The sequence below is a fragment of the Anabas testudineus genome, chromosome 3 (genome assembly GCF_900324465.2).
Source record: "Anabas testudineus chromosome 3, fAnaTes1.2, whole genome shotgun sequence".
NCBI classification, from domain to species: Eukaryota; Metazoa; Chordata; class Actinopteri; order Anabantiformes; family Anabantidae; genus Anabas; species Anabas testudineus.
In genome coordinates this window covers 26990803-27018259 of record NC_046612.1, presented here as the reverse complement: position 1 = coordinate 27018259, position 27457 = coordinate 26990803, and the positions used below count along the sequence as shown (strand labels likewise).

Sequence of the window (27457 nt, the reverse complement as noted above, 5' to 3'; positions counted from 1 at the left end):
CTATGAAGAATTAAGCAGGATTTAAGCTGTAAGATTACTATGGCAACATATAGTAAATGAAGGGTGAGGAAAAGGACACTTAAGAATGAAAAGAAGCATTCAAGACAAACATAGAGAGAACACGTGAAAGATAAATACATGAAAAGAAGTGGAATAGAAGTTCCAGCCCAGCTGTGACCCTGGTTTTGTATATAGGTTTGAGGGAAATTAATAAAGAATAAATAAATATTTACCATCCATGCTCCACTGGCTCTTATCTTTTCTCAGTTTGCTGTTTTCCACTGCCAAAGTGATGGCGTCATTCAGCTGCTGCTCTGACACCTGTGGCACGCAGAGTGAACATGATGGGAATAGCAGCATTACAGCACGAACACAGTGTGCTCATGCTCAGAGCAGCTCACAAACTTGCTACACAGAAACAGTGACTTATGACAGTGTGAAAGTCTTCAGAAGAATGTGTGTAAAGAGAAGATTTCATTTTAGACTTAAAACCCATGGTATGAAAAGCTTCTACTGACAGAATGTTCAGGTAAAATAGTATTTCTATATCAGTATGTTTGAGTCCAGTAATTTCTTGAAAAAATTTATTTTATTGTATTTTTTTTTTTTCGTTCACACTAACAAGGCTTGTCTGTGTATTTCAACCATAACACTATTAATAAGACATGAGTGACCCACTGACATGTTCTCTCACTATCATCAACACACAGTTTAATTGGACTCTGTCCCACACAAGGGTCCTACTGCTACAAACAGAGAGATGGACTAACACATTGTTTGTTTTGGGAAAAAAAGGTAAAATAAGGGTAAAATTCAGTTTTTTAAGAAATTGAAATTCAATGCAAGGCCCAGCAAAAAACATATCAGGCAACCGACTTGGAATAGTGACAGTAACCACAATATTGTTACTGTCTAGACCTAGACCTGAGTAACAGCACAAGAACAGAAGTAATTCAAACCTAAGATGGATACAGTACCTAGCCGGTAATGGAGCACGGTGTGTATTGTCCTAGAGAAGCTTTTGAAAAACTAAAGTAGTAGAAACAGTGTCAAAGGCAACAGAGAGAAAGTAAGGGACTTTCTTTTCCAAGAGCTCTTCATCTCAGACAGGTGACATCACATAAAATATAATAACCAAAATGAATCTGTCAGTACATTTCAAGGTGTTACTCTGTTGAACTGGTAGGTTGCACAGCTGTAGGTTTCACTTGATGACACCAAATGTATTCACAGACTTTGCTATGACACTCAAAATTGAGCTCTGGTGCTCTGGTCCAACTTGACTGAAGTCGACCTGTGGGAAATACAGTTCACTGGACATGATTTGGAAAGCCATACACCTGTCTGTATAAGGTCCTACAGTTATTTAAACTCAATTCTATCCTATTTTATTTGTATAACGCCAAATCACAACAAAAGTCATCTCAAGGCACTTTACAGTTTAAGGTTTAAGGCCTTACAAACTATAATTATTTAATATATAAAAAATTATATAGAAAACCCAACAATCCCATTTGAGCAAGCTTTAGGCAACAGTGGAGAGGAAAAACTCCAGAAACTTCAAGAAACCTCCAGCAGAACCAGGTTCAGGGTGAGGGGCCTTCTGCCTTGACCAGTTAGGGTGATTTGAAAGAGGAGAGAGAAAAGAACTGCAGCCAATGCTAAGTCATCTAGGTAAGAATGTGATTAGACATAATGTCTTTGGACATCCATTTTTAGGAACAAACAAAATAACATCTCTCTTGGCTGAAATTAGGAGAAGGAAATTGGAGGACATCCAGGCATTTATGTCTTTTAAGCATGCTTGAAGTTTGATTAATTGATTAGTTTCTTCTGGTTTAACAGATAAATAAACCTGGTTATCATCTGCATAGCAATGAAAATTTGTAGAGTGTTTTCTAATAATATTGCTTAAGGGGGACATATAGAAAGTGAAAAGAATCGAACAAAACCTTGTGGAACTCCGTAACTAACTTTTGTGCATGGAAGACTCATCATTAACGTGTACAAACTAAAATCTATCTGAGATAGATAGATACATCAATAGATACAATTTAAACCACTTTAGTGCTGTTCCTTTAACCACAATGACATGTTCCAGTCTGTGTTATAAAATTTTGTGATCTATAGTGTCGAATGCAGCACTAAGATCTAACAAGACGAGTATAGAGAGTAGTCCATTGTCTGATGCTAATGGAAGTTTGTTAGTAACCTCTGTTGTGCTGTAGTGCTGTTTCTGTTAATCCTGATTCAAAATCTTCATACAAGTTATTCTTGCGCAGGTGATCAAATAATTGCTTTAAAATGACCTTTTCAAGAATTTTATTTTTATTTAATAAAATATTAATTTGTTAAAACCCCTGAGCCAAGAGTGGGCTTTTTGCGTAGAGGTTTGATTACAGTAACCTCAAAAGGCTTTTTAGTAAGGACAGATTGATCTGATGTAATATGGACGTGCTGATCAAAGGTAAGACAGCTTTGAGGAGTCTAGTTGGGATGGGATCTAAGAGACATGTTGTCTAAATTTGTCAACAGTATTTTCACATAAACACCTACTGTAGTGAATCTTATCCGTAGTTGTAGTAAATTCTGGTACTGTAAATTCAAATGTAATTAAAAAATAGTCAGATAAAAGAGGGTTTTGGGGGAAAACTGATAGAAACAGTTAACTGATCAATTTCAACACCGTATGTCAGAAAAAGATCAAGGGTGTGGTTAAAACAGTGAGTGGGTTTATTTACATTTTGGGTGAAACCAATGGAGTCTAATAGTGAATTAAATGCAGTGTTGAGGCACTTATCATCAACATCTACATGGATATTAAAGTCACCCACTATAATGACTTTATCTGCACTAAGAACTAAATGAGATGGAAAGTCTGAGAATTCAGGACAAAAGTCAGAGTAAGGGACAGGAGGATGGTACACAATAACAAACAGAACTGGTTTTTGACTTTGAGGAGCAGCAGCTGGTTGAGCCAATGAGTGTTTTTGTAGAGTGTAACTGCTGTTAATGTGTAACAGTACATGTCCGAGCACAAACCGAGCCATAAAGGCCAAGGAATTGTCTGTAGACCTCAGAGACAGGATTCTATCAAGGCATAGATGTAGGGAAGAGTATAGAAAAAATTCTGTAACATTGGAGGTCCCATAAAGCAGAGTGGCCTTCATCATCCATGAGTGGAAGACGTTTGAAACCACCAGGACTCTACCTAGAGTAGGCCGACTGGCCAAACTGAGCAACCAAGAGAGAAGGGCTTTAGTCAGGGAGGTGACCAAGAACCAGATGGTCCTTCTGAAAGCTTTTCAGCATTTCTCTGTGAAAAAGGGAGAATGTTTCAGAAAAACAAAACAACAACTCTGGCTATGCAACAACTCTGTGAATGTCCTTGAGTGGTCCAGCCACAGCCCAGACTTGAACTTGATCGAACGTCTTTTGCTTGACTTGCAATAAGTCCATTAAAATAAAGGGATTCCTTCATCTGAAACAGTTATCGGACATCAGGTAGGGATAACAGTCAGGAAAATATAACAGAATATGATGGAAAAATTAGAAAATCCTTTTCTTTAAATCCTGATCATAGCCTTATTGTTATATAGTTATTTTTGGAGAATCTGGTTGATATAGCCATTTTAAAACAACAGCCATTTTAAACAACAACATTAATCTAATTCTGGATTATTCTGTATGTGGTTCATGGTGATCTGCCAATCACAGGATTGGTGATTTGATTCCCGGCTGCCACGTCACATGCCAAAGTGTCCTTGGGCAAGATACTGAACCCCAAGTTGCCCCTGGTGAGTCAGATCAGCTGCATAGCAGCTCTGCCATCGGTGTGTGATTGGGTGAATGAGACGCAATGTAAAGCACTTTGAATACCAGCTAGGTAGAAAAGCGCTATATAAGTGCAGAACATTTACCATTTGTAGTTTAGGCTGATGAACCCAGCCAGAACACAGGGCTAAAAGGCACAGGGGCCTGCAGTTGAACCCAAGAAGCAACATTAACACTGAGCAAGCACAGGCTTTGCCCGGTAAATTTACAGCAGGTTATTAAATAAGAGGAGGTGCATACCTTAGGGTCAGGGTGGCGACTGATGATGATGTGGACTGGACCTGGTGTGCACTGGCTCAGGACTGTGTAGACGTCATTGAGCGCCATGTTGTAAACCACAGTATCGTTGATCTCCATGATCTCATCCCCACACCTAAATGTAGAGAGAATAAGTTCAGAAGAGAAAGGAAACATGAGAAACTCAGCTGTATACTGGCATAAATGATGTCAAGCATATTGTATAGTATAATGTGAACACATACAGTTCTTTTTTTTCTGTACTATTCACATTCTATTACATCCATGTTATAACAGTTGGCAATTTAGAACTCTCTAATTGTCTCTTTGTCTACATCTCTCCTTACCGCAATCTACCATCCATGTGTGCTACGGATCCAGGAGATAAAGTGTGGATGTAGATCCCAGGGCATCCGTCACCAGAAGGAACACAGCACAGTCCAATACCCAGACCAACCCCTGCCTCTTTGAAATCACAAATGAAGCTTTATTATCATTACAACATTAATTCAAAAAACTCTTAGTACACACTAAAAAAGTACAGGTAAAACAGTCTCTAAGGAAACTAACACATGCTTAAATGTCATTTTTTGCACAACTACTCCTTTAGTCCCCTAAATATTAAAGATTCTGTTTATAAACAGATGAATCTCATTACTACCTCAGAACTGTAAGAGGCAATGTTTGGTGTATGAAACTAGACTAGACTTCACTGACTAATCAGCTGTCAGAATTGTGAACCACAGTGTTGCTGCTGTCCTCAGAGGCTGACCTTTCTGCAGGACGATCTCCATCATGACACGGTCTCTGGGTTTAACAGGCTCGCCCGAGATGCTCAGCGTGTTACTGTAGGTGTTCAGGCAGTTGTAGTCTCCCATGTCAGCGCTGACCCTGGCCATGCCTGTAGTGGAGCTGAGGGAGCGCGACCTGCACAGCTGAGCTACCTGCACCTGACCACACAGTGCCCCCACACGTAGGCTGGTCCTCACCACCAGAGTCAGCAGGCCCTTCTTGATTTGCTGTATTTTAAAACACATTTCATAGTTCATGTCAACGCTGCATACTTGTAGAAATGTTGGCTGGATGAAAGTAGTCTGGGATGTTTTGGTGTTGTGTCAGACTTCTTTTTTTATGGTACTTCTATACTTAGTTTCCTGCTTTGGACATAGCTTATTAATGCCCACGCGAACTCTGTAAGTTCAATTCAATTCAATTTCATTTGTATAGCGCTTTTAACAATTGTCATTGTTGCAAAGCAGCTTTACACAACCAAAGTAACTATGGACGTTTACATGAACAGTGAGTAAGTAATTTTGTTAAAGAAATTTAAGCAGTTTAATTCTATTTAAACCCGAATCCAATCCACATTGAATCTCACACATTTTGTGTCTCTATTGATTCCTTTCACCTTGATTTTCTGTTCACTTCACCTGGTAAAGGCTAAACCTCTCTTCAGAGTCTTACTAATTACACACCTCTGAGCTGAGACGAAGTATTTTCCTTACTTTGAACTTGTGCAGAGCTTCATCATGAGTCAGGCCATGTAGTGACTCTCCGTTCAGTTCCAGGATCTCATCACCTGTGCAGACACAGAAACAGATTTTGTCACTTTACAGCTTGAGAAAATCAGCTTTACACTGACACTGCTGTGTTTTAAATCTAATGCCATTTTTAATCAAAATCTAAATCTAATATAAAACTTGACTTCAGCAAAAAGTGATAATTGTATTTTTTGAAACAATGGATGACCTTGCTCCAGTGAAGTGCCACATCGTTATTTCAATCTAGAGTAACTCATTGTGTGATTTTGAATATTTAAAGAATTTTATCCTTGATGGATGGTAGCGTCCAACAACACTGCATTCAGATATTGGATGGTTTTAGTGCCTTTAGTGACTTTAAATATATTTCCTTCTGTATTTTTGTTCTGCAGCTAATAAAAGTACAGTATAGCTGGGACAAGTCACTTTTACATTCTTCAAAAATGCCAGGGAAAAAAACAGTTTGTACATAAGCTTTCATATTCCAATTTCTCCTCACCCTCCTGCAGCCTTCCATCAGCAGCTGCTGCCCCTCCAGGGAAAATGGTCTTGACATAGATGCCCATTGGTCCATACATGCTGTCCCTCCCTCCCACTATACTGAAGCCCAGACCCTTGAAGCAGCAGCAGAAACAATATTAACACCAGTAGCATCAGCATTAACATCTGTTTTTTTAGTAGTACAATCATTGATTTAGTCAGAATTAAAATCAAAAGAACAACATAAAAAGCGATAGCTGAAGGAGTGTGCTCAGACCATGTGAAGATGTTTAAGAGCAAACCATGTGTGGAGATGTAGTTAACAGCTCTGAAAAAACCTGCCTTTCCGTGGCCCTTCATCAGTACAATGTTACAGATGATAAAAGCTTGAACGTTGCTACAGGAGTGAACCAGCTGGGCAGAGCTGAGAGAGCGGGAAGGACGATGCACGGGCTGAACAGAAGAGAAGTGGAGAAGGAGTAAAAAAGACACACATTGCAGTTTACTTTTGCCATTTGCTGCTGGCTAAGTGATACGATTTTGTTGCTGACATGATCAAATTTTTAAAAACATTTGTTTCTCGTCAAAGTATTTTTGAAAAGTATCAGTAATTCATGTCCTTTCACTGTTTCTATTTTCATAATGATGTTTCTCACTGGGTAACTGGTTTTCACTTCAGACTTTTTTTGTTTTTCTGACATTGTAAAATCTAACAAACTATTCTATATTGATTTATATAAGACAAGGCAATACATTCAGTAAATTGCAATCCTCAAAATCACATTAATTAGCTAATGTCAAAAGATCTGGTTCAGTTGTAATGTCAGATAGCCTGAAATACCTGTGCAGTGGTCTGAGGAAACTCCAGCTGCTGGGACAGAGACTTTCTGTTTCCATATAAACCACCATGGGAATGACTAGTGTTCAGCTCAGGGGTCTTCATGATAATGCTGTCCAGATCCCCAATCCAGTAAGGATGAACACCTGCTTTTAGATACAGTATTATCAGAAAATGAACAAGATGAAAATGAATTTCTCTTTCTTTGGGGTGGCAGTAACTCATTTGATAGAGCAGATGTCTCCAAACCTTCGTGTTCGTGTTTGATTTCCAGTTCTTCCTGGCTACGTGCGAAGACACCAAAACCCTGTAGTAGCACCAATATGTACTACAGCTGTCCAACCACAATTTCCCCACAAAATATGTCATTATTATTATTATTTTTGTTGTGGTTGATGTTGTTGTTGTATTTAATACCACACAGCATGACCAGCATAATACAAACAATTATACATCTAATTACACTGTATACCAAAGCTACTACCTCACTACTTTACTTTAAATGTTTGGTGGTCAAGAGTATTACCAAATATAATGTGCCTAAAATAATAACACAAAAAGATTCTGAACTTATGTCTTAATGTCTTTATTGATTTGACTATTGGCTATTGGCTGTCACTGTTTCTTTGCCTCATTAAAGAGTGTTTATTGTGCCCTTAGGGTCATTTTGACTGGCCACCCACTAGAGATTTGCGGTACACTGGTGAATTTCTAAAGTCCTTGACATCACTTTGTAATCCTTTCTACCTTAATGTAAATCAACAATTCTTTTGGCGAGGCATGGCTCACTATTTCTTCTTGTGTGGAGCAAACTCAAAAATTTTGAGTGTTTTTTGTCAGTCAAAGTAGCTCTAGTCCACACCTTCAAAATTATTTTCTTCCAGGTATGCTAATGCCTGACTCCTGTTAACTTTTTTTGTGATTACAAGGGGTCGCATTCTTTTTTCACTAACACTATGATGTTTTTATGGTTGTTCTCAATGAAGACATGAAAGATCAGAATTCATTTTTTGTGTTATTATTTTAGGCAGATTATTTTTACACATTATTATTATTTGTTAATACTCTTGACTTAAAGATCAGAGCACATTTTATGACAAATTAATGCAGAAAACTATGAAATTCTAAAAGGTTCACATACTTTTCAGAGCTATTACAACTGCAAAGATTGCTCCACACTGGGTCTTCTCACACTCATGCTCATTTGACACAATGGAGCCTTCAGTACTGCACTGCTCTACATCTTAGGAATTCTTTTTTACACAACATTCGTAGCACTGATCCATTACCCCTAATTTAATCACCCATGATGACACCTTTATTGTTTATGATCTCTGACTCCAATTTTAGGTAATTATTTCTCGTATTAAAAGCTGAATGATACCCACTAGTTGAATTGGAGCGTGTCCTAGCGCTGGCCATCTGTCCTGGTGGACTCTGCTTAGTTTTCTCTGTTTCCCAGCATCTCTCTTCATTTACCTCTGGGATGGGTAACTGCACACATCCACACAAAAACACACACACACACACAAGCATACACACATATACACACACAGGTCAAAAGGACTCATAAAAATAAAGATCCAAAGTTTCGGACAAACATTTTGTGTTAGTAAAAATGCAAACAAGCATAATAACCTTTTTTTAAAAAAAGATTAATTTACCTTCAGATGGTTGTTATTTGCCATAATATCTTCATCTGTGTATGAAGACATCAATAAAGAATCAGGTGGGGAAATGAGAGCCAGATGCTGTGGGCTTGTAGTTAGACTGTGTGAATGAAGGATTTCTTCACATGTGGAAATGTCCTAAAGTACAAAACACACCAGCATGAGACACACAAACTGCTTGTCCATCCCAGCAGCTGATTGATTGAGCTGGTCAGGAAGCTGCACCAAAGACAGATCATATCTTTACAATTTATTTTACCTTTACCTCATTTATTAATTCATAAAGTCCTCTCTGTACTAAATGCACATGGACAATCATTCTTAGATTATTGTGTCTACTGAGGTTATAAATCCAGTTTATCAGCACAAGCGTACAATGAAACTGTACAATAAAGTCACAAAGTATATTTTGGTCTAATATTGTGAATAGAGTAGACTAGGTAGGTAGTAGAAGAGGGTATAGTATAATATGCCAGTGCAACATAACAGAGAGAGAAGAAAGAAAAGTGAGACAATCAGCTAAACCCAACTGTTATATATTAGACATTCTTTCCTACTGCACTTTCTCTTCCATTTCGCCAGCCTCTTAAAAGTGACTTAAAATGACTTGGCAGGAGGATAAGGTGTTACACTGTCCACCAGGAAAGCAACCAGTGTACCAAATCCTAAAATATACCCTCATATAAAGCCCTGGTGCCATTCAGGGGCAATGAAAACACACTCCTGTTCCTTCTTCTTCACTGTATACAGCTATTACCTAACTGAATCTGTTTTCTTACCACAGCATTTTATATTCTTAATACTTTACCAAGGACCTGAAAATTACATAACTTTACTCTGAATTTCCATGAGTGAGATTCCCAAACTTTTCTATGTCCCTGCTTAGTCCATTAAATCAGAACATATCAACTTCTTTCACTCTCACAGTCTGGATTTCAGATTTTCTGGACTCCATGTCATGTCTTAAAATCTGTTTTGTTGACTAAATTCAAATTCTTATTTTGTCCATGGAACTTTTTGTCTGAATGTGTGTAGGAAGACTGGGAATGGATTGCAGCATGAGAAAAATTCCACGCCTACTTGAAGACTTACAGTAGCTAAACTGTCAGTGTTCTCAACAGTCTCTGGATGCTTTGTCTAGTTATGTAGGCTAATCTGATCTTTTTGTCTTTTGGCCTGTGGGTTGACACAGTAGATCATGGTCTATGCCACTGATAATTAAGAAATGTATTTTGATTTGTTATTCTATATAAGTCAAGATATGATCTATACATTGTATTTAAATTCAATCTGACTTTCAATTAGCACATTGTACAGGTGAGTACTAGAAATACTGAAGCTAATACACAGCTTTACTATTTTTCACTATAATTATGTGTGTAAATGAGACTTTCATCCACATAAAGAGTATTGGCTAAGATGGTATTGTTTCATGTAGAAAAAATTTACACAAACAATAGACGTTGTTAATGTTACCATTAACAAGACCACAATCTTTCTCCAACATTAACGAAAGTGTGTTTGTGAATCCAGGACTTGGGCTGCTGGCTTGACTGTCTCTTAATTTAATCTATCCTAAATACCTTTAAGCATGCCCTGCATAGCCTCAACAAAAATATCTTATTAACCTTATAAAGCTTTAGAATTTCTTTTGAAAAACTATTTACAGGACACAAACCGATGAAAAAAAAATATTCAACATTGTGTGCCGCAGACTTTTCAAAATTCAGTCCCTGATATGTATCAATCTTATAATGTAACAACCTCTATAACTATAAATCTAAGCAAAATGCAAAAATCCTGCATACTAGGAGAGAATGATCTTTTTTAAGCATTATTAAAAGAGGAACAAATACAATAGTCCACTTTGTGTGCCATCTGCTATTACCTCACTATAGGTTTTAATGTGAATGCTCCTCATTCCCTCCCCCTCCATCCAAGCACTGCCATTTAGAAGCTGTCCGTTAAAGGGTGCCAGCTTGTCTGGGCTCAGGAAGCTGCAGCCTCTGAAGAGAAAACACACAGACACAGCTGAAAACCAAGAAGTCCAAAAGTCATCTTCAAAAACTGGATGACTCATTCAAACATACACATCACTAGAGCTAGCTGATACAGGATTCATGCCCAGACTATCTAAAAGTCAAATAGATTTGGTCTTTTAAACTAAAAACCACATTGCAGCAAGTGTTTTCTGATGTAACAGATTATTATTTGCAGTGCTAGTGGAGCATTGTGTGTGTAATGTTCCTCTGATGGTCAGTTTAGGTTTTATCCTACATATGTATTCACAGGGGCTTCACAAAACAAACTCCTGTAACTACTTTCATGTTTTCTAACACTGGGAGCTAGTAGTAATAATGCACAATAAAATGCAGAAATGTCAGTAAAGGCAGCAGCGTAGAACCAAAAACTAGCAAACATGGATGTAGCAATGCACAATATAAAATATTGTTTTTAAAATAAGTTTTTTAAAAATAGACACTGAGGAGGGACAGTCACTCAGCTAAATGTGTTTTTGTGGATATCCCTAAAGCTCTATGGGACACTGTGTCCCTAGTTATTTTAGCACACTGGAGATACACTGCAGTCAAGTAGAATCCACTACTCCTTGTTACCAAACTTAAAATGTGTTAGTAAATGCAATGCTCAAAATACCAGATTAATGTCAAAGTAAAAATGGGTTTCAACAAAGTAATGTCAATTAAATAAAAGTATGTAAGGTGAAATCAGTGTTTGGATTAATATCCACCTCCATGCAGGTCAGTATTTAGAAGATGCACCTTTGGCTGCAAACACAGCATGGAGTCTGTGTGGATAGGTCTCAATTAGACTTGCACATCTAGGCACTGGAATTTTATGCAATTTTTCTTTGCAACCGTTGTCGTATGTACAGTTTCTCCTATCTCAGTTGCTGAAGCTTGTAACTTCCTCAGAGTAGTCATCAGTTTGTTAGTGTCCTTTCCCCTTCTCCTTCTTGCACGGTCACTCAGTTTGTGTGGACGGTCTGTTCTAGGCAGATTTAGACACGTGCCATATTCCTTTCATTTCTTGGTGATATTTTTCACTGAACTCTGGGGGATGTTCAGTGCTGTGGACATTTTTTTGTATCCATCCCCTGACTTATGCTTTTCAATGACCTGGTCTTTGAGTTACTGAAAGTGTTATTTTGTCTTCATGGTGTAGTTTTAGCCAAAAAACCATGATTAAACAGTGACTGGACCTTTCAGACACAAGTGTCTTTATACTTTTATCACTTGAGACGCATTCACTGCACTCAGGTGATCCCCATTTCACTAACTGTGGGACTACTAGTACCAAATATTTGGACTTCTGTTGGATTAGGTCAGTCATTTTAAAGGTGGTGAATATTAATGCAAACACATTATTTGTAGAAACCTGTTTTCACTATGACATTAAAAACCTATTTATTTGGCAACTTTTATTGACCGTGATTGATTTATAATGTCAATAAAAGGGTGAAACATCCAACGGTGTGAATACTTTCTTATAGGTACTGTATATCCATACCCTAACTGCTGTGGAGTATGAAATTTCTTTCTTGTGCACAATTTTCCAGCATTTGCCTTTGCATTTAGAGTTAGTATTGTTTTTTATTACCTGTGTAGGTTTCCTCCATTCCTCCCTGACTCCACATTTGTCTGGGCACTGTTATCAGCAATTTGTGGTCCACACACCTCCTCAGTGGGCCCTGTGGCTACACACATCTTCCAGATACTACTTTCCTATAACAACACACAAATATACATACACACACACACATTGAACAAGTATAAGGAAACCTCTACATTAGTAGCTACAGAGCAAGAGTGATGTGAAAGCCTAGAAAAGAAGAAAAAAAAAAAAACAGCATGAAGGCTTTATACATGCATGAATTGTGCTGTAGTGTGGGAGGTTAGGTTTATGCGGCGAAGCCATATATGACCCTAAAGGGAACAGTATGTGACCAGATTGTTAAATGATATAACACAGACTCTTTCGAACAACACAACTCTTGCCCTTACAGACTTGATATAATGATCCTCTGTTGGACTGTAAAGAATTTGACCAAATTACACATATATAAAATTGTTTCTGTCTAGAAGGTGATTAAGAATGACTGATGCTCAACCTGGCATGAATTTGCCCCAATGGAAAACACTGCTCCATTAAATTGTCGTTGAGCTCAGCTTCAGTTAGGATTGTTTAGCAGCCTATTTGCTATTAGCAGTAACATATTAATCAGGATTGTATAGTTGTAGAGATTGTTTGGACTATCAAACTGAAATACAGAACCATTAGCTGGATTGGCCGAACCCGAATAATATGGCTGAAAACATTATGAATGTTACCATGCTCACATATTAAGTTAAGATTCGTAGTGACCATTGTAAACTAGATCCACAGTTTCGCCACTCAAAGCACCACTGTGACAGAGGTTGCAGCATCTTTTGTTGTTCAAAATAGCAGGCAATTGCCTCAATCTGCATTCATTAAAGATTGTAGTTAGATTGGCTAACTAAAGATCAAAATTTGCAGCAGATACAGGAAACCTGAAAAACGTTCTGACTAGTGAGCACAATCAAAAACAATGGTAGTTTAAAACTACTACTACTCTATAGTATCTGGAAGTTGAGTTATGGTAACTGGACTTCCTTCTTGTTAGGTTGAAATGTTTTGCTACTCATCCAGTAGTTTCTTCGTCTTCGTTTCTTAGTCTGAAGCTAGTTAGAGCCCACAAATTTGTACTCCAGGTCTGGTTTCACTTCACCCATTGGCCTGCATTGGCTTATTAGGTGAAGATACACTAAGAATGAGTCCCTCTCACACCCATAGTCAGCAGCATTAACTCGCTATCTTACATTTCCAAATACCTGGCCACTGTTGGCTCCACTAGTTGGACCCATGGAACATCAAGTCATGTGATGTTCCATGGGTCTCTCATCTTAGCACAGAGAGACCCAGGGACCTGAAACTGGATACTAATGAAGCCATGGTATCCTTTGATATCACTTCCCTTTTCATGAGCAACCCCACTACAGATGCCTTAACATCTATAAAGAAAAGACTGGATGACGACCACTCACTTATCACAAAAAGCAATCTTAGCCCAGACCAGATCTGTTTGCTCCTGGACCTGTGCCTTAACACCACCTACTTCACGTACAGAGATGACAAACAAAGACATGGCTGTGCCATTGGTTCTCCAGTGCCACCCATTGTAGCCAACCTATATATGAAAGAAGTGGAGAAGAAAGCTCTCAACTCCTAAAACGTTTGAACCTAACAAGAAGGAAGTCCAGTTGCCATGACTCAACTTCCAGATAACTTTACCTGGACGTCTGAGAATCTTCACCAACATACTCTATAGTAGTTACTTATTTTCAGTAGGTATAGTGAGGATTGAACCCTGTTTGAGACTGGGGCCATGTGTTATTAGGCTAAACTGCTAAAACTGCACAGGACAAACACAGTCTTTGTTTGAATGCTTGACATTCAGGCCAGCCACAGCACTTAGTCTACCACACCAACACAAGGCATGTGATCGTGATTATCATTACATTTGGACAAAAAACACACCCACTGGTCCATACAGTAGCAAAGTGGGAGCATGTTGTCCACATAGTAATACATCTGAAAGTCTAATGTCATCCTTGTATTATAATTTTAAAATAATGCATCAGAATGTCACTGTTGTTCTAAAACTTTCTACTGTGGAATGCATGGAAACACATATTTAACAGTGACTAAGAACTGTGAATTATTATCTGACTAATCTCATAATGGCAGGCTATGGAAGCAGCCTCTGTGATCATGAGTAAGTGTGGCAGATTGATTCTGCTACATTTCTAAACACGCCTGTGTCACGTCATCATTACAGGACATCAGAACTAGTTTCTCTAAGATACTTCTGATCACATTTGAATGAAATGTATGCAGCAGTTTTTCTGAATGGCCACAAGGAAAATCAAGTGAAAAGGCAGAAGTGATAAACAGGGGCCGACAGAGACAGAGACAGCTGAAGGTGTTGATTAGGCACTTTACAAAATGTAAACTGTCAAAAACACACAACACAAATCTGTGAAAGTTTCTATAACAAAAAGAGAACATGTAATCAAATTTGTTAATCAGTGTGTTGGTAATGTATTCAATTGTGTACCATAAGCTAATATTACTCCTCAGCTGACTGAGGTAGGGATGTCATCCTAAGTTAAGTATTTTTAGTATAAAACTCCTTCTTCAGACTTTCAGTCAAAGGTAAGTAACAAAATAAGGAAGTTTGTACATATTGCACACAATGTATTAATGTAACTAATTTGCTGAAGCCAAATTAACTAATACATATTTGTACAGATGAAAAACTGTCGATTTCAGCTCACATTGCTATTGTAAAAACAACCTTTTAGAGGGATCTCTTAAAGTTTTGTATGAAAAGGAGGAAAACCTGTTTCAGTGTTCAGTGATACCAGACTGTTGGTTTAAGACACACTTGTGTACCACATCTCTTTAGTACTTTCAAAAGCTGAGTCGTACCTGTATTGTGTGAGCCTGTAGCCTTGCAAAAGTCTTCTAGTTACTCTGTTGACACAGTCTAGAGATTAATCAGAATATAATAAGGGAATAGTGGGGACTATGAATAACTGCATTTATTTGAACTCATTGATTAGTTTTTTAGTTATTTCAGTTTCACTGACTGACTAACCACTGCTACAGACAGCCATGTCACTATAGCAGGCATAATATAGAAATCAATTAATAAAACAACAAAAATTTGATAGCTTGCTGGGTAGAACTGAAAAGCAGTCATACCTTGATGCTGAAGGACCTCCTTACGCTCCTTTTATTTTCTCTGAGAATTGTGGTCTGATTATTGGCCTCACTGCCTCCTCTTTTCTCCAGGTTTGAATGCTGAGTCGTCTTCCATTGTCCATTCTCTGTAGCTCTGTACCCAGTTTGATCCCTAGTAGTCGCATCTGTCTTCCAGGTTGGACTCCATGTCCGGCACCCATCTGACCTTTCCTCAGCATGCCTTTCTTCTAGACACTCGTCATTAGTCTTAGAGTGACACAGGATAAGGGACCTGGACAGAGTGAGTGGAGGTCAGTTTGAGGCATTAAATTACTTATATGGTAAGCACGTGAGACTGGAAAGACTGGAACAATGCTGCCTTAAAGGTTCATGCTGAAAATTGAAAGGTCCTTGGTGTTTGTACCTGGAGAGCATGGCCAACTTCTTGGAGCAGTGGCTGTGGCTGTTGGCTGGGTTATTGTTGCTGCTTTTTCCTTGGTCCCTGCGTCTCCTCTCCATCCTCCTAGCAGCCGCTGTGCTGGCTTTTCTTCTCTGGTGGGAGTATCTCTGAGGCATGGCTGCGAGTGTGTGTGTATGTGTGTGTGCTGAGAGCTCAGGAACCAACACACTCTTCCCAGTCGACCCGAAGCCTAATGGAGAGGGACGCTCTAGAGGGCAATTAGAAAATTGAGTTAGGGCAGTCTGACTGCATCAGTGTGTGTAAGTGTTCTGAGAAACTGCTCGGGCAATTGTGGAGAATAGCAGAGATAAAAGTGCTTTTCTTTCCCTGCTTTAAAGAAAATTCTAAATTTTCCTCGGTTCTCATGACTGCAGTTTAGTCAGACTAGTGTTGGGAGAAATACACTGTTTCTCCACACAAAGAGAAAAAGCCACCACCGAGGTAGCAGAAGCTAACTCTCAGCTCAATCTATGTTTTAATGTCCATACTATGTAAGAACAGATAATGCTGTTAGCCTGGGTCTACTGGTCCCATTAATGGGATTTAGTGAATGATGGTCTTCACATGTCTTCACACTCCAGAGAGCACTATTAGATGGCCCTAGGATGCATTATACATGCTTGCATAGATGGCCTCTCTCAATTGCCATGAACACTTAGTAAACAATGTGCTGATGCTCTTCAACTGAAACTCATAATGCTGTTGGCCTGACATCATTATCTAGCTACCTTCTCTCCCAGCCCCCTCACACTCAGATCCTGGCTCAGGATGTTTTGAACACTTCTTCACATGGATGTCAAGCTGATGCTTCTGTGATCGGCAGGTATATGAGGCTTTAAAAAAGGGGTGCACATGTCTGTTTTCCGCCTCTTCTAGACATGCTAAGCTAATCTAAACAAATCAAATTATGATGATAATTATGCTAACCTATCAATAATTTTAATTTTATGTGTGTGTTGGTGTATTTTCATTATTGCAATGTTGCTGCAGCCTTCTAGATAAGGTGTTCCCAACCCTGATCTTCAAGGCCTATGTCATTTTAAATACATTTATGCACAGAACATTGACAGTGTATTTACAGTTTTATATTATTCTAATATTCTTCATATTACAGTTCTAGTACTCATGTGGGCTGTTGTCTTAAGACTGCAGTGCTCAGTGCAGCTGATACAGTGATGTGTCAGCCCACATACTGACTATGTGACTATCAAGACCTTCAGGTGGAATATAATAGACATCTTCAAACTGTCAACACTATAAAGTGCAGACTGCAAGGAAGCTTACTGAAGTCCATACCTGGTTATATCTACATCTCAACTACTAAAACAACTACAGTAATTCAAAAATAAATAGAAGTATAATAAAAAAAAGCCAAAATAGGCGAACAGATATCTTAATACTCAAATAATGTAATATAAATATGTAATGTGGTTAAAGAAAGACTTTAACCGGTGAATCCTGTGAATGTGTTAGTAATTATAGAGCATTAGTCTACTGTTGTGTTGGCCAGCTAGACAGGAAACAGAGACATGGATCTCTATGCTTGAGGCCTATAAGCTCCACAGTCTCCATCTCTTTCTCTTCCCCACTTGCTCCTTTCACAGACTGATAAGCTCTCAATTTGTATACCAGCACCTTGGGAACATTTCTAGTAGTAAGATGGAAATTATTGTGAGCAGGCCTCTATAAACCAACGATTGAAGCATATCAGAATATGTTTTTACATTTTTAAATACTTACTTATTTACTTAATAGTCATTATGTTACTTTTATGTTACATTATGTTTGTTTTCTGAATCTTTCACTTAGTACTGATGCCACTGGAATGTTTCCCACTATTACAGTGCTACATAGTAATGTATAGTAATGAACTGAAATCATTATTTTTTGCATTTTACGTAATCACAATGCTCAAACTATATGATTATTTACTGATTTCACATTGGTCTCAGACTTTTGGGGCCTATGTAGATGTGGACAAAATTGTTGGTATCCTCCTGTTAAAAAAGGAAAAACCCCAAATGGTCACTGAAATCACTTGAAACAGACAAAACTATCAATAAGTAGAAATTTACTCATGAAAATCAAACATTGCTTTTGAATTGTAGTTTAACAAGCTTCTAAAAACAAACTAATGAAACTTGCCTGGACAAAAATAATGGCACCCTTACTTTAATATTTTGTTGCACAAGCTTTTGAGGCAATTACAGCAAGCAAGCAATTGCTGTCCCACTCCTTGTGAATGGAATGTTTCCCACTATTGGGAGGAGCTGCAGCTGTCTGAGGTTTGAATGGTACTGGGTCACCGAGGACATTATTCTGAATGACAAAAAGAAGGCATTCAGATCAGGTGACAGAGAGGCAGCGAAGAAGGTTCACAGATTGCTGTCTGTCAGGATCAGGGAGGGAAAGGAGGCTTACAGGAGGAAACTGGAACAAAGCCTTCAGCATAACAACACCAGGGAGGTGCAGGCTGCAGGGCCAGATGGAATCAGCCTAATGGTGCTAAAGGCCTGTGCACCCCAGCTATGTAGTGTTCTAAAACATATTTTCAACCTGCATTTGGAGAGGGCTCCTCTTAGGTGGGAACAAGATGTGCTTAGTTCCCATGAATAAGAAGCCATCTCCCAGTGTCCTTTTGACTACAGATCAGTGGCCCTGATGTCACATATTAGGAAAGGTTTTTGAGAGGCTGATTCTGCAGTGCATCCGATCTCTGTTCAAACTCTCACTTGACCCCCTCTAATTTGGTTACCAACCCCAACTTAAATGTAGGATGGATAAGTCCATCCTACATTTGCACCTACACACACCTAGAGAGGCCTGGGGGTTATGTTTTTTTTGTCCTCCAGTGCATTTAATATCGTCCGTCCTGCACTGCTGGGAGAGAATTTAAAAAACGTGCAGGTTGACACTCCCCTGATTTTGTGGACCATAGACTAGCTCACCAACTGCCCACAGTATGTCCGCCTGTAGAACTGTGTGTCTGACACTGTGTTCTGTAGCACAGGTGCTCCACAGGGGACAGTTCAGTCTCCATTCCTCTTCACCCTGTACACCTCAGAATTCAGAAAAATTCCAGAATTTTTTATAAAGCTTATAGTTAGAGATGGATCAGGTGACTCTGAACCATCTCTTAGTTATGCTGATATAGGCTAGTCTGCTGGGGGACCTCTACTGATACACTGAGCTTTCTCCTCTATCAATTCAAATGCCATTTTTGTTAACTTTTTCTTATGGTCAACTCTTAATCTTTTTTATCAACTTTTCTTTGTGATGTTCTTTTAGATCCCCTCCCTGAACTGCCACCTTACTGTGGTGGAGGGGTTTGCGTGCCCGAATGACCCTAGGAGCTATGTTGCCGGGTGCTTAAGCCCCTGGTAGGGTCTCCCAAGGCAAACAGGTCCTAGGCGACGGGCCAGACTAAGAGCAGTTCATAAACCCCTTATGACGAGTGAAAAATCAAGGTCGGATACGTCGCCCGGATTGGCGTCACCGGGGCCCCACCCTGGAGCAAGGCCCGGGGTTGGGGCATGTAGACGAGCGCCTGGTGGCTGGGATCTCTCCCACGGGACCCGGCCGGGCGCAGCCAGAATGAGCGACGTGGGACCGCCTTCCCGTAGGCCCACCACCCGCAGGAAGGCGCATAAGGGGTCGGTGCAGTGTGGATTGGGTGGCAGCCGTGTGGAGGTGCCTCGACAACCTAATCCCTGGACAAATCTGGCAATTGGGACATGGAATGTCACCTCACTGGGTGGAAAGGAGCCTGAACTTGTGTTGGAGGTTGAGCGGTACCGGCTAGAGATAGTCGGGCTCACTTCCACACACAGTCTGGGCTCTGGAACACAACTCCTTGAGAGAGGTTGGACTCTCTTCTACTCTGGAGTTGCCCATGGTGAGAGGCGGCGGGCAGGGGTGGGCTTGCTTATAGCCCCCCAGCTCAGCTGCCATGTGTTGGAGTTTTCCCCGGTGGATGAGAGAGTTGTTTCCCTGCGCCTTCGGGTAGGGGATAGGTCTCTCACCGTTGTTTGTGCCTACGGGCCAAATAGTGGTGTAGAGTACCCAGCTTTCATAGGGTCTCTGGAAGGGGTACTGGAAGGTGCTCCGACTGGGGACTCTGTCGTCCTACTGGGGGATTTCAACGCCCACGTGGGCAATGACAGTGATACCTGGAGGGGCGTGATTGGGAGGAACGGCCTCCCTGATCTGATTTTGATTTTGTTATTGGACTTCTGTGCTAGTCACAGCTTGTCCATAACGAACACCATGTTCAAGCATAAGGGTGTCTGATGGGTATCGGCAGGCCAAACGTGCCGCAGCCCGCGCGGTCGCAGAGGCAAAAAACTCGGACCTGGGAAAAGTTCAGCGAGGCCATGGAGGAGGACTATCGTTCTGCCTCAAGGAAATTCTGGCAAACCGTCCGGCGCCTCAGAAGGGGAAAGCAGTTTCCTGCCAACACTGTTTACAGTGGAGGGGGGGAGTTGCTGACTTCGACTGGGGACGTTGTAGGACGGTGGAAGGAATACTTTGAGGTTCTCCTCAACCCCGTCGTCACGCCTTCTGTTGAGGAAGCAGAGGCTGGGGACTCGGAGGTTCATTCGTCCATTTCCCTGGTCGAAGTCACCGAGGTAGTCAGTAAGCTCCTCGGTGGCAAGGCACCAGGGGTGGATGAAATTCGCCCTGAGTACCTTAAGTCTCTGGATGTTGTAGGGCTGTCTTGGTTGACACGCCTTTGCAGCATCGCGTGGAGATCGGGGACAGTACCTCTGGACTGGCAGACCGGGGTGGTGGTTCCTCTTTTTAAAAAGGGGGACCGGAGGGTGTGTTCCAACTATAGGGGGATCACACTCCTCAGCCTCCCTGGGAAAGTCTATTCCAGAGTGCTGGAGAGGAGAATTAGGCCGCTAGTCGAACCTCGGATCCAGGAGGAACAATGCGGTTTTCGTCCTGGCCGTGGAACACTGGACCAGCTCCATACGCTTGCTAGGGTGCTCGAGGGTTCATGGGACTTCGCCCATCCAGTCTACATGTGTTTTGTGGACTTGGAGAAGGCGTTTGACCGTGTCCCTCGTGGCATCCTGTGGGGGGTACTCTGGGAATACGGGATTCGGGACCCTTTGTTAAGGGCCATTCGGTCCTTGTATGACCGCAGTAGGAGCTTGGTTCGCATTGCCGGTAGTAAGTCAGACTTGTTCCCGGTGCATGTTGGACTCCGACAGGGCTGCCCTTTGTCACCGATCCTGTTCATTACCTTTATGGACAGGATTTCTAGGCGCAGCCAGGGGTCGGAGGGAATCCGGTTTGGGAATCACAGGATTTCATCTCTGCTTTTTGCAGATAATGTTGTCCTGTTGGCCTCATCAGACCGGGACCTCCAGCAGGCACTGGGGCGGTTTGCAGCAGAGTGTGAAGGGGCTGGGATGAGAATCAGCACCTCCAAGTCCGAGGCCATGGTTCTCAACCGGAAAAAGGTGGCTTGCACCCTCCAGGTTGGGGGGGAGATCCTCCCTCAAGTGGAGGAGTTTAAGTATCTTGGGGTCTTGTTCACAAGTGAGGGAAATAGGGAGCGTGAGATTGACAGACGGATTGGTGCATCGGCTGCAGTAATGCGGTCGGTGTACCGGTCCGTCGTGGTGAAAAAGGAGCTGAGCCGAAAGGCAAAGCTCTCGATTTACCGGTCAGTCTACGTTCCTACCCTCACCTATGGTCATGAGCTTTGGGTCATGACCGAAAGGACAAGGTCGCGGATACAAGCGGCCGAAATGAGTTTCCTCCGCAGAGTGGCTGGGCGCACCCTTAGAGATAGGGTGAGGAGCTCAGTCACCCGGGAGGAGCTCGGAGTAGAGCCGCTGCTCCTCTGCATCGAGAGGGGCCAGTTGAGGTGGCTTGGGCATCTGTTTCGGATGCCCCCGGGACGCCTCGTAGGGGAGGTTTTCCGGTCCTGTCCCACCGGGAGGAGGCCCCGGGGAAGACCCAGGACACGTTGGAGGGACTATGTCTCTCGGCTGGCCTGGGAACGCCTCGGTGTCCCCCCAGAAGAGCTGGAGGAGGTGTCTAGGGAGAGGGAAGTCTGGGCATCTCTGCTTAAGCTGCTCCCCCCGCGACCCGGCCCCGGATAAGCGGATGAGAATGGATGGATGGATGGATGTTCTTTTAGATAAGAACTTGCAATAACTAGTCATCAGCCAGCAGCTTCTAAGCTGTTGGCATCTTTTTAGCAACAGATCAGCTCTCCCACTTAATTTCTTTAGAAATTGCTTCCACTAGTTATATTTATATCATCATTCCATTTTCATCCATCTTTACATATCCTGTGTATAAAGAAAATAAGAGTTTTTTGTATTGATGTTATATTATGATATTGGTGTAGATCTTTTCTGGTTATAGTTACTTTTCTTTCTGTCGGATTTGAGATCAACTGTAATAATAAATCAAAAACAATTTCCTTCTGAGATTACTAAAGTTTTCTGAATGTTGAAATTTGCAAATCATTTCATTCTGTTTTTATCTAAATTTTATCCAGAGTCCCAACTTTTTTTCAATTAGGGTTTTAAAAAATAAAGGTGAAAGAGGGGTAACAACTTTTTATAGGCATTGATGTAATACCATGTGACAGTAACAGTGTTTGGAACCAAGAGCCAGGAGGAAAAACTGGGGGTGGAGGAGAGTGTTTAGTGTGACTCAAGTTAAAAGGTGTGTTTCGAATTGAGGAATAGAGGCTGAATAAACAGTGTGACACTGTGTGTGTGTGTGTGTGTGTGTGTGTGTGTGTGTGTGTGTGTGTGTGTGTGTGTGTGTGTGTGTGTGTGTGTGAGAATTATATACATACATGTTCATTCAGTAAACACACTGTGCCTGTAGCATTGACATGGCAGGAACTTCAGACTAACAGAAACTGATTGAGAGAAAGCAGAGGGTGGGGTGTCTGTGTAGCTGAACAACGTGTGTGTTGTTTGGAGTTTTCACTGGGGATTTTTCCAGTCTGTGAGACGAAGCAGGACTCACACAGCACTTCCAAGAGAGCCACCTGAAGGGAAAACCTTTCAGTCCTGCTGCAAATGAAAACTTCACCGCTCTTACAAAGTGTGCCGTTGCAGACAGTATCTGTGAAGTTAGAACTGAACCGTACACGGCTGAACACTAAATGATCTTACACTCGTTCTGCTGTTGTGAGCGTGGTATGACAACTGGATGCTGTGTACGGCCATGTGGTCATATCTAAGTCTGGCTGTGGGGAAAGCAGAGAGGAAGCCATGCCCATCCACTGCTGGCCTCACTGGGCTATTTGTGCTCCAAAGGTCACGTTGGAATGGACATAAGCAATGTTATGTAATTTGTATTTCCTTAAAAGAGCTTTGTGTGCAATACATAAATCCATGAATCCACACACACACTTCAATTATTACACACATCCAGCCTTCAGGCCAACAAGTGTATCATCACTTCTGCAACTCATTTGGATAGTTGCACAATACTCACTCACACCAACCTCAGAGACTCTTACTTTCTCTTACTTTCAAGTTGGATTCCAGTTTGTATGTTTTGCATAATTATAAAAAAACAACAAACAAGCTTGTTATAACCCCTTAAGCACTAGTAGAGGAATGTCTACTCACCATAGTTGATCATAGTGTCTTTCAGCCAGGCATCCACAGATTCAATTGAGTCAGCAAAGGATTCACTCCAGACGCACAGTGAAGACGGGGTCAAAAGCAATGTATCATTCAGAGCATTGATCCCTCGCTGTGATCCATCTGGAGTAATGTGCCTCTACCTCTTCTACTCCTTCGTCGTCCTCTCTGCCTTTCCTCCCCCTCTGTCTGGAGAAACACAACAGTGTGTCTCATTATGGCACAGCTCCCCAAAATCACTGCCCCTTTCCTGTGAGCCAACTCCAGAGAGGAAAAGACCGCACATACCGTGGCTGGGCCTGACCTCACACCTACTTTGCATCACACACTGGTTGTAGTCTTTTACAAGGATTTGTGAGTGTGTGTGAGCCCATAGTTTGTGTGTGCGTACAAACAGTATGATGTGAATAGATTCTCTGTGATTCACTCTAGTTTACATACCTGTATAAACACACACTCCTCATTTGAGTTTATGGACGTGTGTGTGAATGTAGTTTTCAGTCTGGGTCAGTCTTGTTTGAACTGCAGCACAGCACAATAAATACACAGACTGGAGTTGATTTGGATGGAGGCTGTGGATAGAGAGAACCACTGTGGTTGAACTCAGGTTTTGATGAGAAGTGAGGCCTATACGTGGTCTGCTAGGTGGTTACATACATGGAGGAATATCAAAATGTGAACTAGTTCCAGAAAAACAACAATCTTTAAAAAAAAGATGTCATGTAGCGGAAGCTGTCATATTTCAAATCAAATTCTACTATTAACTTACTCAAAGTTAGGCAGATACCTACCTACAGAGTCATCTTTTAATAACATGATCTCACCTGGGTCTATTTTTGTTCGAGTCTTTCACCCCCACACACACATCTGCATATTTCCTAAGACAAATATTTATGCATCCTGCCAAATAAGTCAGAGAGCCTGTGTGTGAAGTCATGTATTTTGTTGTGCTTCCCTCTAGTGGTTCGCCTGTGTCACTGTGGTTCCTCTGAACAGGCCTCCTTCAGTTTAGGGTTTAGTGTGTGGTGAGAAATTGCAGTTTGCAAAGATCTGATGTTTCCAGACATTCCAGTTTCTTCTAGGAGCAAATTATCAATGTTTAGCAACAGAGAACTGAGAACTGTTTAGTTAGACACACATATCTGTTTTTTTATCTAACAAAATACAAATAATACTTTTCAGTTTGTTACCTACAGTACGTGCATCATAAAACTTGTGTTCACTGACTACATCTTTGAAATTCCACACATTTTCTCACTCTAGTGAGTTTTGCCACTCTGATTCAAACACACTGCTTCACACTGTTTTAGAACTTACTACAACAAAACACAGCATTGCTGTAGCTGCTATTCCGCTAAGTTTACAGTTCCTATAAAAATGTATTACCTTTAATTTTTATTTTTATTATTGAAACATTTCAATCATTGTATTAGTTTGGCTGTTTTGACAGGATTTGTTAATGTCAAACTGAAAACAGATCTCTAGAATATTAAGTATAAATTAATTTGGAATATGAATCAAAATAATTACTACATACAGTTGCATTCAAGACTATTCAACCCTCAATGCAGTTCAAGAACAATTTAAATAGGTCATCACACTTAATGTAACAAGTGGTTCCTATCAATTAAACACAAAGTGCAAATTATAATGACCAGCAACATGGTTGCCTCTCCTGGATACCATAAATGCTGTGTCAGTCATTCAGCACAAGGAGTGCTTTTGTTTGTTCTCAGAGACAGGCAGGTAGTGAAAGAGAGGGGGTGTTTGCTGATTTTAACAAATGTAATAATGCAGTTGGATCAGCTGTTTCCATAGCCACTAGTATAGCTGCCATGGTATTAAGTGTTAATGAAGTTGGGGGGCATGGAGGTTCTGTGGTAGTGACACAGTTGTTGCATCATCGTTATTATGGTGTCAGATAAACATGCTATTTTACCACCATCCAATCCACTACTGCCATAACAATAGTTTTGAAAGTTTCACATGATGTCTCTAGGACATTGTGACTTGCTTTCTAGAGAAGCTTACACTGCTCCTATTGGGCGTATTGTTGTTGGATGTACAGAGCTGGATGTACTTTCTGAGGAAACTCAGGTCCTTCAACGTCTGCAGCACCATGCTGAGGATGTTTTCTGAGTCTGTGGTTCCAGTGTTATCTTTTATGCTGTGGTCTGCTGGGGCAGCAACATGAAGGTGGCAGACACTAACAGACTAAACAAACTGATTAGGAGGGCTGGCTCTGTTCTGGGGGTGGAGCTGGACCCTCTACATGTTGTAGCTGAGAGGAAGATGCTGTCCAAACTCAAATGGACAATCCCTCCCACCCACTACACAGTGTGTTGGTTGGACAGAGGAGCACGTTCAGCCAAAGGCTTATTAACATCAAGTGCTCCACAGAGCGCCACTGGAGTTCTTTTCTACCTGTGGCCATCAATCTCTGCAATTCCAACCAGGTGAAACAGAACAATTACATCAAAAAAACATCAAGCAAATTTAAAAGACATAAAGGTCTGGATGTCCTATAATTTTATATACTTGTGTATGTTTTCCATAAAGGTCTTACCCTTTTGGTATTTTATTTGATTTGGACCTAAACTGATTTCAATTGAACTCAAGTCTTATCAGCGACATCAGTGTCATAATATTGTATGATGGAAGATGTTCATTACACTTATTGAAACCTTTCTCATGCAATTTACCCATTGAGGCAAATGTGGTGATTTCTGACTTTATAATATTATTATTTGTAATATAGCTCCCTCTACTACACCATTGCCTACTACTGTTGCTTTTACATATTTAAACTTTAAGGGAAACGCCTTCTGTCAGTGCAAAACTAACATTATGATATGTTATGTCATTAGATATGCCTCTATAATCTCCAAAATAGACCTGCCATACCTCTCTCTCTCTGAGTGACACATATAGAGTAACACACTTTTATACCCTGCAGGCTGCAATGCACCTGTCTGTGGTAAGTCATGAGTGACTTACACGTAATTAGGAACTCATGGTACCAGGACCAGAAGACAAACACATTGCTCATATTTCAAAGGCATTACAAAGGTCAAATAATCACTTGAAATTTCATTTACTGTGAATTTTCCGTGATTTTCTGTGATTCAGTGACTAGTGTTAAGTTGACTAAAGTGTTGACTAAAGCAACATTAAAAGTTTAAAATATGTCACGTGGCTTGTAAACGTTGAGCTTTCTATTATGATGTAGGACTAAATGCGTCTTGTTTTGGCTGCCTCACTGGAGAAATGAACTCAACCACAGTGATCTAATACTGTAGCTCTGCTTCTGTACTGTGCTGTGTGAAGGAAATGAACCACACCTCATAGGGAAAAGAGGGTAAAAAACATCCTCAGTAAACAGCCTGAGGGCAGGAAACCCTCACTGTATTCTCTCTGGCCCTGACCTGAGAGCAGACACTAAAGGGATGGGCCTATATTTAAACAATAATACACTCCCATCCCTCTTACTGAACTCAGAACACAGTAGATATTGAACCCTCAGACAAGAACCTTGTTTCTTTCACTCTTTGATAAAGGATCTTCCCACTGAATGGTTAATGACCATATCTTGTAGTAACAAGCAGTTCCTCTTTTTGGTATCCTGTTTATCCACACTCAGGACAGAGTCACTGTATTTGCAGTTGGAGTCAACAGATGCCAAAGGTTGATATGTTTCCAGTATTAGTATTCGGTGTGGGGATTAGGGTCTTAAACCCACATGGGCTTGCAACATGTGCTAGTTTTGTCCACTAGGGTGAACGAGTTACTTACTGGTTTGGGGGTGGCTGTGGCTCAATAGGTAGAGCAGTTGACTGCCAATCACAGGATTGGTGGTTTGATTCCCGGCTGCCACGTCACATGCCAAAGTGTCCTTGGGCAAGACACTGAACCCCTAGTTGCCCCCGGTGAGTCAGGTCAGCTGCATAGGAGCTCTGCCATCTGTGTGTGTGCTTGTGTGT

General features: G+C 40.9%; 1 protein-coding gene across 2 annotated transcripts in view; it reads right to left on the bottom strand.

Annotated features, from left to right (window-relative positions):
• il16 (interleukin 16) overlaps positions 1-23656 on the bottom strand; it is a 43020-nt gene extending 19364 nt beyond the window's left edge. Inside the window, exons 1-15 of one of the 2 annotated variants that reach the window (XM_026378984.1) lie at positions 23463-23656; positions 15811-16054; positions 15408-15678; positions 12219-12343; positions 10489-10606; positions 8595-8738; positions 8319-8424; positions 6934-7079; positions 6435-6545; positions 6112-6226; positions 5577-5650; positions 4844-5090; positions 4419-4536; positions 4075-4207; positions 234-321 (exon numbers count right to left, since the gene is read on the bottom strand). In XM_026378984.1, coding sequence (XP_026234769.1) covers positions 234-321; positions 4075-4207; positions 4419-4536; positions 4844-5090; positions 5577-5650; positions 6112-6226; positions 6435-6545; positions 6934-7079; positions 8319-8424; positions 8595-8738; positions 10489-10606; positions 12219-12343; positions 15408-15678; positions 15811-16054; positions 23463-23475 — 2053 coding nt within the window. In that variant the 5' untranslated portion in view covers positions 23476-23656. The remainder of the gene's footprint in view (positions 1-233; positions 322-4074; positions 4208-4418; positions 4537-4843; positions 5091-5576; positions 5651-6111; positions 6227-6434; positions 6546-6933; positions 7080-8318; positions 8425-8594; positions 8739-10488; positions 10607-12218; positions 12344-15407; positions 15679-15810; positions 16055-23462) is intronic. The other variant, XM_026378985.1, reaches the window with a different exon arrangement.
• Positions 23657-27457: the final 3801 nt, after the last annotated feature.